The 12,381-nt window shown below is 40.8% G+C and overlaps 1 protein-coding gene across 2 annotated transcripts in view; it reads left to right on the top strand.

The window, feature by feature from the left end:
* LOC133658958 (aryl hydrocarbon receptor-like) overlaps positions 1–10,007 on the top strand; it is a 107,819-nt gene extending 97,812 nt beyond the window's left edge. Inside the window, exons 10-11 of one of the 2 annotated variants that reach the window (XM_062061519.1) lie at positions 3,087–4,419; positions 8,879–10,007. In XM_062061519.1, the coding sequence (XP_061917503.1) occupies positions 3,087–4,410 (1,324 nt within the window). In that variant the 3' untranslated portion in view covers positions 4,411–4,419; positions 8,879–10,007. Of the gene's footprint in view, positions 1–3,086; positions 4,420–8,875 lie in introns of both variants that reach the window. The other variant, XM_062061518.1, reaches the window with a different exon arrangement.
* The last annotated feature ends 2,374 nt before the right edge of the window (positions 10,008–12,381 follow it).

Below are 12,381 nucleotides of genomic sequence, written 5' to 3'. Positions count from 1 at the left end.
TGGGACACTTTAGTCACTAAGAATTGTTGTTGTTTATTTTTAAAACTTAACATCGTTTTTACCCACACGAGTAGAAACGCTATGGACGGCTAAAAGACTGAATGGCACTTGTACTTCCGGTCGAAAGCACTAAATGGAAGGACACTGCAGCACCTGCAGTCCAAAAGATTGTGCCATAGCACGAACAATTAGGGATGATGTTTGATAAGAAATTATCGAGTTCGAGCCCATTATCGAATCCTCTTATCGAACCGATTCCTTATCGATTCTCTTATCGAGTCCAGATAGGTTGTCGTATATGGAAAAAAACACAATATTTGGTTTAACAAATCACTTCCCATTCTCTACTGCTCGCTACTATAGTATTACCATATCTGAGTTATTGTGCAGAAATGTGGGGAAATAACTACAAATGTGCGCTACATTCGTTAACCGTGTTACAAAAAAGATCAATTAGACTGATACATAATGTTGGATATAGAGAACATACAAACACTTTATTTATTGAGTCAAAAATATTAAAGTTCGAGGATTTGGTAAAATTGCAAACAGCTAAAATGATGTGCAATTAAATGATGGAATGAATTAAGTAAAGAAGTTAAACATTGTACTGATATGATCCAGTTTAAGAGGTTGTTCAAAATAATAGTGCTTACAAAGTACAAAGAAGAAGAATTATGAGAAATACTTTCAACCTTATTGAAAATAAGATATTCTTCATCTCAGTATATTAATAATGACTGAATTAATTAATTACATATTACAAAACTGTTGTATATACTAATTCACAGATATTTTATTATAAAAAGGTCAGTAAATGAATGTATATATTTATAAACGCTATGAAGTGGGAAAGGGGTAGGATTAAATAAGCTTTACTTCTTCCTACTCCTGTAAAGTGAAATGATATGAAACTGTGATGTATTATGATGTGGTCGGATCATATTTTGTTTAGTTATGTTCTGTTAATTTTGGACTTCCTTAGTTGTTTTGTGCACTTCGGGGGTTTGTTTTAGTCACCATGGTTACTTATGATTTTCACCTGCCTTGTACGCGCGCACCTGTTGCTCATCAGAGACTGTATTTAAGCCTGCCTTTTCCGGTCACTCGTCGTGGCTTCATTGTTTGCATTTGCAACAGTTACGTTGGCATTCTGGTTTTCCAGCTCATGATTCCTGTGCTAAAGTTACCTTAGCTTCTAGTATTCCTGTGCTAAGTAAGTTTTTGCTTTAGCTTCTCGTGCGAACGGCACGCTTTCTTTTTGTTTCGTTCCTGTCTGTTGTAATGTGTATGATTTATGAGAAATAAATCATCTCCTACCTGCACGCTTTCGTCCGGAGCCGTCAGTATTGCGTCCCGGGAAAGAAACCGCAGCACGCTGCATCCCACCGTGACAAACGACTGACCTACGCGACGTCATTTCATGTGATATCTCACGGGGCATTTCTTGTCGGGACAGGATTCGTTCCCAGGGATTCGAATAAAGAACCAACTCTTTTTCTTTACTATAGTGGTCTCGATAACGGGTACCGGTTCTCAAAAAGGGATTGGAGTCCGAGGACTCGGTTCTTTTCTTATCGAACAACCGAGAAAACTGGGTTCGAGCATCATCCCTACAAACAATAACACCCCTTTTCAGTGTATTGGCTTGTTATTGTCTTTTTAAACTATTTGCATTTTGGCCGTCAGCTAAGAAAAATCCATAAATTAGCCACAAAGTGTAGAAAAAAAGTGGCATCCCCACCAAGACCTTAGTTGCGCTCACCCTTTAGAGCACAGCTGTAACTTCTGTAATAATTTCCTCCTGCTCCTTATTTCCCGTAGGTCATAAAAATATCAGTATTACAGTTTTTTTCCATCGCTAACAAGCGCTTACCTATGCTTAAAATACTTTTACTAAACTCTTAACACAGACTTACACCTACAAAACACAATTGGCCAAATAGATCATTTTCTTCTCAAAAGCATATTTTGTTAACTTTATACTAACTCTTCATTTCAAAATAGAAGACATATTTCTCTGCACACATTAACTTTACCAAAACACTGGACATCTGACTCAAAATGAAATTATTCTTTCAAAGAATAACTCTTGTTTTCACTTCACAAGGAACATGCAGCCAATCAAAGTACACCAGGTTTCAAAATACTGGCTATTGTGGACATTACAAAAACTGCATAGACTTTTATGTTTCAGTTTTACAGGTATTTGCATGCAAAACATGCAATCTACAGTTTTTACGCCTCATTTTTTGGTTGGGAACTGTATATCCACATGTAATGTTCACATTCAAAAGCATTCCAGTAAAAAGCGAATCCGGTTTTTTTTCTTTACTGTTTACTACAGGAGGTATAGTAGAAATACTGTTTACAGTATGATACAACAGAAAACGTTTTACAGTATTGTTTACAGTAAAGTTAACAAAATATCCATGAACAAAAAAGCAACAGCAAAAAGCCCAGTAAAAAGGGAGAACTAAAAAAAAGCACAAAATTCCTTTACAGTATCTACAGTATCAGCTGGGATATATTGTTTTAGAACTGATATTACTGCATTACAGAAGCAGAGGTTTTTATACTGTATCTAAGGTTTGGAATATTGTGTTTGCAATTGTGGGATGTTGTGTGTTAACATTTGTAAATAATACAAAAACAATCCATAATTTTGTTTGGAGGTATAGCTTGTCTGTTAAGAAAATGTAAGCATTATATAAATGTGTTCACTGACTGTAAATTGTGTGAAAACAACATGAAATGTGTGAATGGTATGGCCACAAAGGACCGATGTTGTGCTAATCGTGTTTAGAGTTTTGAAAATGTGACTACTGTTTAGAAAAACGCTTGTTAGCGACTGAAAAAAAACTGTAAAAAGAAATCGACGATGTAAAAGACTTGTATCGTGATACAGTTTTCAGCCGTCATTAGCTGTCCTTCAGAGTCCGTCAGCAAATTGTAATTTTGGCGAGATGGTTTCCAAAGGACTGTGAGGTTTTAAAGGAGCGAAGTGTTCCATTTTGAGACGCTGTCCTTGGACTTCACCCAAACGGTCTTGTCGTTAACATGACCTTTTGCTCGGCGTGTTCCAGCAACGCCGAGGGCGAGGAGTACCTTCGCCGGAGGAGGCTGCAGCTGCCCTTCAGCCTGACGAAGGGCGAGGGGGTGCTGTACAACACCAACTTGACTGTGGACCTCTCGCAGGCGCAGTTCAACAACAACCACAACGCAGACGCCGGCGAGAAGGCGGAGCCCCCCCGCTCCCTGCTGGACTGCTTCCTCAGCCAGGAGAAGTCCATCTACAGCCGCCCCCCTGACGTGCCTCTGCCCGTGGACCAGGTGTTCATGGACAGCCGGGCGCTGGTCAGCGTACCTAGCAACAGCGTGGTGGTGAAGGAGGAGGCCAAGCAGTCGGTGATGGTCGTCATCGGCAGCCTGCAGGAAATGGCCCAGAGGGGCGACTTCGGCGCCGCCTTGGAGGACATGGAGGTGGGCGAGGGCGAGCTGATGGAGTGGGAGGAGACCCTGAAGAGGCTGGGCCGGGAGGACGAGGGGCAGGAGAATGTGCACTCCGAGCTGGACAGCATCCTCATCAACGAGCTCTTCGAACACCTGGACTCTGCCTTGTTCAAGGAGAAGGGGGAAGAATGCCCCCCTCCTTGCCTGAAGGCGGCCGGCAGCAGCCCCGCGGGAGCCGAGCAGCAGCTGTTCCCGTCGGCTCCTCAGGATGGGACTTACGGACCCTTAATCGGCCTCCCGAGACTTTCCCACTGCGGACCTCTACCCGAGCCGGCTCCTCCACCGCAGCTCCAACTTCCGGACATTTTCAGCCCAGAAATAGAACTGCCACCCCTCACCGTCCCTGAAAGCTCCCGTGGGGGCGGCGCGCCGCTCCAATTCCCGACTTTCAGCAACGCCTTGCCTGCCAAGCGGCGACTGGCGGCCATGGTTCCTTGCAGCAACCTCAACAACCCGGCTGTGCCCGTCGCCGCCCACAACCGCCTTCCTCAGCAGTGGTCGCAGGGCCCGTACACGGCACCCCCCGCCAGCCTCACGCACAACGGACACGGGCCGACGCCGGCTCCGGGAAGCCAGCCGTTTCCCCGGCCCAACCTGTGGCCGAGTAGCGTCGGCCAGCAGGGGGTGCAGGTGTGCGGGCAGGCGGCCGGTCCCAGCAGCTGCATGTACGCGCAGCCGACGGGGGGCGACACCCTGGCGCTCGGCCAGTCCTCGCTCCACACGGCCGCCCACCTGGACCAGAGTCCCCCTCAGGGCTCCTGCTACTTCCAGTGGGGGCGGAGCCAGCCCGTGGTGGGAACCTCGTCCATCGGCCAGGACAACACCAACATCAGTCCTATGACGTCCAACATGGCGCTGTCGGAGCTCGCCTTCAACCTCCAGTGCTACCAGGAATGACGCGTGCAGGTACGTGCAAAACCACCACGACAAACCCATCTCCAAATATTAGACGGTGAAAAGTCGCGTTGACACAAGTTAGCGTTAGTTATCTGGCTAACTACCACACCATGCGCTATGATTAGCAACATCTGTTCCCAAAATCAAACCCTATATAATAGTTTTAAAAAATAGTTTTAAATTCCGGAATTAGTCGGTGATCCGGATCATCCCCAAAATGTTAACCAGTTCTTCCTCATCCAATTTCAGACCTATACAGAAAGTTTCTTTAAAGTTGTCATCTGGAAACGCTTTCCCCATTTTGTTATGTTTCAGCCTTATTCCAAAATGGAATATATTCACTTTTGTCCTCAAAATTCTACACATAATACCCCGTAATGATAATGTGAAACATTGTAATGTTTTATTTGTTTTTTTCAGATTTATTAAAAAATAACAAATAAATGACATGTACATAAGTACCGTATTTTTCGGACTATAAGTCGCAGTTTTTTTCATAGTTTGGCCGGGGGTGCGACTTATACTCAGGAGCGACTTATGTGTGAAATGATTAACACATTAGCGTAAAATATCAAATAATATTATTTATCTCATTCACGTAAGAGACTAGACGTATAAGATTTCATGGGATTTAGCGATTAGGAGTGACAGATTGTTTGGTAAACGTATAGCATGTTCTATATGTTATAGTTATTTGAATGACTCTTACCATAATATGTTACGTTAACATACCAGGCACGTTCTCAGTTGGTTATTTATGCCTCATATAACGTACACTTATTCAGCCTGTTGTTCACTATTCTTTATTTATTTTAAATTGCCTTTCAAATGTCTATTCTTGGTGTTGGGTTTTATCGAATAAATTTCCCCAAAAATGCGACTTATACTCCAGTGCGACTTATATGTTTTTTTCCTTCTTTATTATGCATTTTCGGCCGGTGCGACTTATACTCCGGAGCGACTTATACTCCGAAAAATACGGTATTCACAGCCTTTGCTCATTACTTTGTTGATGCACCTTTGGAGATATTCTGGATGAAAACCAACGCTTCCCATCCAACCGGATGGAGCTTGAGAGGTGCTGCAAAGAGAAAACTGCCCCGAGTTAGGTGTGCCAAGCTTGTGGCATCGCATTCAAAAGGACTTGAGGCTGTAATTGCTGTTAATATGTAAATGTTTTAATACATTTGCACATTTTTTTAAATGAAGCTTTTCACGTTGTCATTATGGGGTATAGTGTGTAGAGCAGGGGTGTCAAACGTACGGCCCGAGGGCCGGATCAGGCCCGCAAACAGGTTTTATCCGCCCCCCAGGATGAGTTTAAGTATAAAAATTAACCTTGAATTTTTGAATGAAATAAACTGCTGTTCTAAATGTGTCCACTAGATGTCGCAATAGCAATTCTTTGTATCTTTGTAAATGATGCTACATATGTAAAAACAAATAAACCACATGATGTTAGTGCACCAGTTGAGGAAAATGAGCAAACTACATAAATAACATCCTATAATTTGAATTTGATATTATTTTTGTTATCTTCATAGATTGAAAATTAACACCAACGAGTTGACTGATGAACATTATCACATAATTTATGTAGAAAATATAAATAATGACAAATAAAGTATATATACTATTAACTGCGACAGTTAATTGTAAAGAACAAACAAACCCAACAACATTATGATTTGTACATTTTCAGATTGTGCTTGTTCTATTTTTAAACAAAGAAAACAACCTGAAGTTGTCTTTATTTTTAAGTTATCGTGCCGTGATTTTACCAGTCCGGCCCACTTGGGAGTACATTTTTCTCCATGTGGCCCCCGATCTAAAATGAGTTTGACACCCCTGGAGTAGGACATTTTTGTTTGTTAAGTGATGGCTTGCAAGTTCTTTGCATGTGTTTCTTAGGATGTGGACATTTTGCTCCACAGCAGGGGTGTTAAACTTACGGCCCGAGGGCCGGATCAGGCCCGCAAACAGGTTTTATCCGGCCTGCGGGATGAGTTTGTTAAGTATAAAAATTAACCTGGAATTTTTGAATGAAAGAAACTGCTGTTCTAAATGTGTCCACTAGATGTCGCAATAGCAATTTTTTGTATCTTTGTAGATGATGCTACATATGTAAAAAAAATAAACCACATGATGTTAGTGCACCAGTTGAGGAAAATGAGCAAACTACATAAATAACATCCTGTAATTTGATTTTGATATTATTTTTGTTATCTTTATAGATTGAAAATTAACACCAATGAGTTGACTGATCATTTATTCAGAAAATATAAATAACGACAAATAAAGTATATATACTATTAACCGCAACAGTTAATTGTAAAAAAAAACAAAAAAACAAACCCAACAATATTATGATTTGTACATTTTCAGAATGTGCTTGTTCTATTTTTAAACAAAGAAAACAATCTGAAGTTGTCTTTATTTTTAAGTTATTGTGCCGTGATTTTAGCAGTCCGGCCCACTTGGGAGTAGATTTTTCTCCATGTGGCCCCCGATCTAAAATGAGTTTGACACCCCTGGTGTAGAGTTTTGAGGACAAAAATTTGGAATAAGGCTGTAACATAACAAAATGTGGAAAAAGTGAAGCGCTTTTTGAGCTACCTGTAGCAGAATGAAATAAACAGAGCTCTTGTCACTCATCCAGTATCGGCTGAAAACGATATAAGCGTTTTATATCGGTCGAAAGTGATAATTATTGATATTTTTTATGACCTACAAAAAAATATATGAAATGTAAATATTTATATATCAATTGTAACCATCTGATTATAATCCCTCAGCTGTCAAGGCAGAAAGGAAATGTCCACAGAAGCGTGGAAATCACTCAAACAATGTCAACAAAATAGTCAAATCACATTGAACACTTAACAATAAGCTTATAAAATTAAAATATATGTAAGAAATGTTTCATAAAGTGTAAGAAAATAGTGCAAAGTGTGAAAATGTAAACAGAGAAACCTGAGAAAAACTATTTTCTGCAGGTTTAGTGCCAGGAAGTTACAGCTGTGCTCTAAAGGGTAAGCGCGGCTAAGGTCTTGGGGGCGAGCGCCTTGCATCATTTACAAACCACATTGGTCTGACTATGGTCCTTTTTTAAAAAATTCCCCAAAAAACTGTCCAGGCGACTTTCTCTTCTCACTCCATGCAAAAAATCAACCAAACGTGATAGTTGATACTGTCACCTGATTGGCTGTCAGTGTGTCCCTCCCACTGATCAGTTGCTCGGTTACCAGAGAGCGAGTGCCTTTCATCACGCAACCAACCCAGCTGGGCAACGTCCGACTGAGAAGGAAAAATCTATATCGAACGTTTTACCAAACACATTTTTTATTGATATCGTCTACGTGTCTGTAACGCTAGCATGGGCTAGGCAGGTTAAGAATGTAAACAGTGTGACAGAAGATGGTTCGTCTAGGAGCCTGTGGTATGAAAGATGACGACAACTAGTTATTTTGGTTTGGACTGCATTAAATGTATTGAACAAGAATATAAATGCCACAAATGACACAATAAAAAAAAAAAAAAGCCCAAAACAAAAATACAAGATGCAGTCCTGCTGCTTTCTCGGAACCAGTTCACAGTTCAGTTCAAAAGGTATGCAAACGCTTCCGCGTCAGTCCAAAAGTTCAGTTCAAAAACAAAAGTAATCCAAAAGGATCGCCGCGGAGGAGAAAAAAAATGCTTGTCCTACCGCGTAGTTGTTTAGCTCGCCATTTGTTGAGTTGAGTTTGAAGGTGGATAGGGAGCTCAGGTTGTTTGGGTCAACGGGTATTCCTTCCCGGAAAAAAAACCTGACCCGAGTAATCGAGGGCAAAAACAACATACCATGAACGGCCCAATAATTAATCGAACATGGTAGCTCTAATTATGAAGTTTGCAAAGTGTGAGAATGAGAAGATATTGCAAGTTTCTTCTCAAGCGCTTCTCACAGCACCGCAGATACGGGAGGGGGTGGTGAAGTGAGCAGCACTTCCTTAAAAGGAAGTGAGCGGCAGGAAGTAACCCTCCACAATAAAAGTCTTTGCACTGTATGCATGTTTTCAATGGATATTTTAAATATGGGTTACATGTCTATCTCGATATATATCGATGTCATTTCATCGCCCAGTCCTAATTGTAACTTAAACGTAAGATAATTGAAATGATTCGGATCAAAAGTGGTTCCTGATTCCATTTTTGACATTTCCTGAAAGTTTCATGCAAATAACTTTCTAAGAACAGACAAACCCTGGGGGGGGGTAACAAAACGTGTGTGGAATATCAAGAGAAGACAATTCTTCTGTTGTTGTTTTTCCCCCCAAGAAGCACGCTGCTGCCCCCATGCTGTTAAACACCAGTACTGCACTTTTTGTGTCGTTTTGCGGCACATATGTATTTTTTTTTTTTTTTTTTGGAACACTTTTTGTGGGTTGGACATTTAAGTTTATGTCTCGCTTCTGTCTCCTCCCAGCAGGCGGACAAGACACTTTCCAAGAACTCTCATGCAGTATCGCCCTCGTTTGTCGTCTTATTTACCCGCTGTCCCAGGAAAATTCAACGTACAAACAATGAAGGCGTGTGAGCGCCTTCTTCGCCAGGAAGAACAGCCAAAGATGTTTTTGTTTTTTTCTACAAGGGAAACCAACATTGTTGCAATTTTGCTCTACAACAAAACACTTCAAATGTTATATCAGACAGTAGGAAGGGGGTTTATACGGTATACCTGACACATGTAAAGTGACAAATGTGAGGCGTGCGATATCCACTTAAGCCGCCATATGGCAGTAGAGTGTTGAACATGTAGAGTGGCGATTTCCGTCATTTTCAGCAGACTGCCTTGCAAAATGATTCACCCAGAAATAGGGCCTTATGAATCTCTTCCCGACACTTGCTTCTAAGACAACCGCGCTAAAATATTACGCTAAGCTTTGTATAAAGTGCACACGATCGGCATATCCACGCACAAAAAGAATACAACGATGCTAACTACCGAAATAATTCATAACGATGTATTTCAAAAGCACTTTTTCTTCGTTTCACAAAACTTTCCTTTGCGCGAGTCACAAAAAAACCACGTCGGAACACTCGAAAGGGAAACCAGCGAATGTCCAGGAAATCGGAACGCCAATTTAGAATTCAGTGTCACCAACACATCGTGAGATTGTTCGCACGTTTAGTGAAGTCACCAATATGGGCGGAGCAAGAACACGTTTTTGGGGTGGCGAAAATCGAGGTCACAAAATATCGACCGTTTGCCAACAACGATGGCGTCAATAGAAGGAGAATTGTTCGGATTAAGGTTAGTGTTGCGTTAAAAAATGATCATTGTATCGAGAATCTACTCGCTTTATCAAATCATTACTTTCAGCGCTAGGTTTACGAAAAACATACAACGGACTGGAATCGGTTTTGTCACCTTTTGCTCGTCGAGCGTAGCAAAGTCATAAAACGTGTTTTCGTTAGTGCAATTTTTGTCGATATTAAAGTAATTGGCAAGTAACGTAACGCAGTTATCCCGATGTTGGCGTAGCGATACTCCACCACGCGTGATATTATAACATACGATGTTGCGACTACCACGTTTTGTCCTGATATTAAAGTCGTCGGCAAATAACGTAGCGCACTCATTCCGATGTTGGCGTAGCGATACCACGCACGATATTGAAACATAAGATGTTACAACAACCACGTTTTGTCCCGACCCGATTAAGGATCGTGTTGTTGCAAAAACATTCATCATTGTATCGTTTAGTAGAGAATCTACTCGGTTTATCAAAACATTACTTTTGTATTTTCAGCACTTGGTTTACGAAAAACATACAATGGACTGGAATCGGTTTTGTCACCTTTTGCTTGAGCGTAGCGACGTCATAAAACATGTTTTCGTTAGTGCAATTTTTGTCAATATTAAAGTAATTGGCAAGTAACGTAACGCAGTTATCCCGATGTTGGCCACTCCACCACGCGTGATATTGTAACGTACGATGTTGCGACAACCACGTTTTGTCCTGACCTGATTTTGAAAATAAACATCATTGTATCGTTAAATTGGAGAATCTACTCGGTTTTTCAAAACATTACTTTCGTAAACCAAGTATTTGGAGTAGTTTTGACGATTTTGTGACTTTTTGCTCGAGCGTAACGACGAGTAATAAACGAACAACGTCATGAAACATGTTTTTGTTAGTGCATCACTGTCGATATTAAAGTCGTCGGCAAGTAACGTAACGCAGTTATCCCGATGTTGGCGTAGCGATACTCCACAACGCTCGATAATGTAACATATGATGTTGCGACAAGTCCCGACTTAATTAAAGAAAGTGTTTAAAAATAAACATAATTCTATCGTTAAATGGACAATCTACTCGGTTTATCAAAACATTAATTTCGTAAACCAAAGTATTTTCAGCGCTCGGTTTACAAAAAAAGTATCGTAACGCACTTATTCGGATGTTGGCGTAGCGATTCTCCACCGTGTGCGATATCGTAACATACGATGTTGCGACAAACACGTTTTGTCCCGACCCGATTAAAGAAAGTGTTGCCTTTAAATACAAAAATCAAATGTATCCTTTAATGGAAAATCTACTTGGTTTATCGAAACATTAATTTTGTAAACCAAATGATTTTCGGCGCTTGGTTTACGAAAAACAAACAATCCACTGCAATGGGTTTTGTGACTTTTTAACGAACAACGCCATAAAACTTGTTAGGGCATTGTTGTCGACATTTAAGTCCTCGGCATGTAACGCACTTATTCCGATGTTGGCGTAGCGCTACTCCACCACGTGCGATATCGTAGCATACGATGTTGAGACCCGATTAAAGAAAGTGTTGCCTTTAAAAACAAAAAACACTATTTAATGGAGAATCTACTCAGTTTATCAAAACATTAATTTCGTAAACCAAATGATTTTCGGCGCTTGGTTTACGAAAAACAAACGATCGACTGCAATGGGTTGTGTGACTTTTTTAATGAACGACGCCATAAAATGTGTTTTCGTTAGGGCATTGTTGTCGACATTTAAGTCCTCGGCATGTAACGCACTTATTCCAATGTTGGCGTAGCGATACTCCACCACGTGCGATATCGTAACATACGATGTTGCGATCCGATTAAAGAAAGTGTTGCCTTTAAAAACAAAAAAACTCTCTATCGTTTAATGGAGAATCTACTCAGTTTATCAAAACATTAATTTCGTAAACCAAATGATTTTCGGCGCTTGGTTTACGAAAAACAAACGATCGACTGCAATGGGTTGTGTGACTTTTTTAATGAACGACGCCATAAAATGTGTTTTCGTTAGGGCATTGTTGTCGACATTTAAGTCCTCGGCATGTAACGCACTTATTCCGATGTTGGCGTAGCGATACTCCACCACGTGCGATATCGTAACATACGATGTTGCGACCCGATTAAAGAAAGTGTTGCCTTTAAAAACAAAAAAACACTCTATCGATTAATGGAGAATCTACTCAGTTTATCAAAACATTAGTTTCGTAAACCAAATGATTTTCGGCGCGTGGTTTACGAAAAACAATCGACTGCAATGGGTTGTGTGACTTTTTTAATGAACGACGCCATAAAATGTGTTTTTGTTAGGGCATTGTTGTCGACATTTAAGTCCTCGGCATGTAACGCACTTATTCCGATGTTGGCGTAGCGATACTCCACCATGTGCGATATTGTAAATGCGAAAACCAACCCTAATGAGCACTTGTTCCGACATGTAGACCCTGGAGTTACGGCCGTTCTCGGTTTTTCGTACGGTGTATCGATCCAGTCCTGCGATTATCTGGTTGCCGTGCCGACAATATTTAACCTTTAAGCTACATGCTAGCGCTTTTCCTCACTTGTGCCTTCTTGCCATATAAATATGAATTATAAATATATATATATATATATATGTATGTATGTGTATCATGCTGGGCTTAACAAGAACTTGCTTCGTAGCTCGACCCGGTCTTGAACGTGGC

This window comes from Entelurus aequoreus, linkage group LG10 (assembly GCF_033978785.1).
Source record: "Entelurus aequoreus isolate RoL-2023_Sb linkage group LG10, RoL_Eaeq_v1.1, whole genome shotgun sequence".
In the NCBI taxonomy this organism is placed as follows: domain Eukaryota; kingdom Metazoa; phylum Chordata; class Actinopteri; order Syngnathiformes; family Syngnathidae; genus Entelurus; species Entelurus aequoreus.
This window is presented reverse-complemented; position numbering and strand designations above follow the sequence as displayed.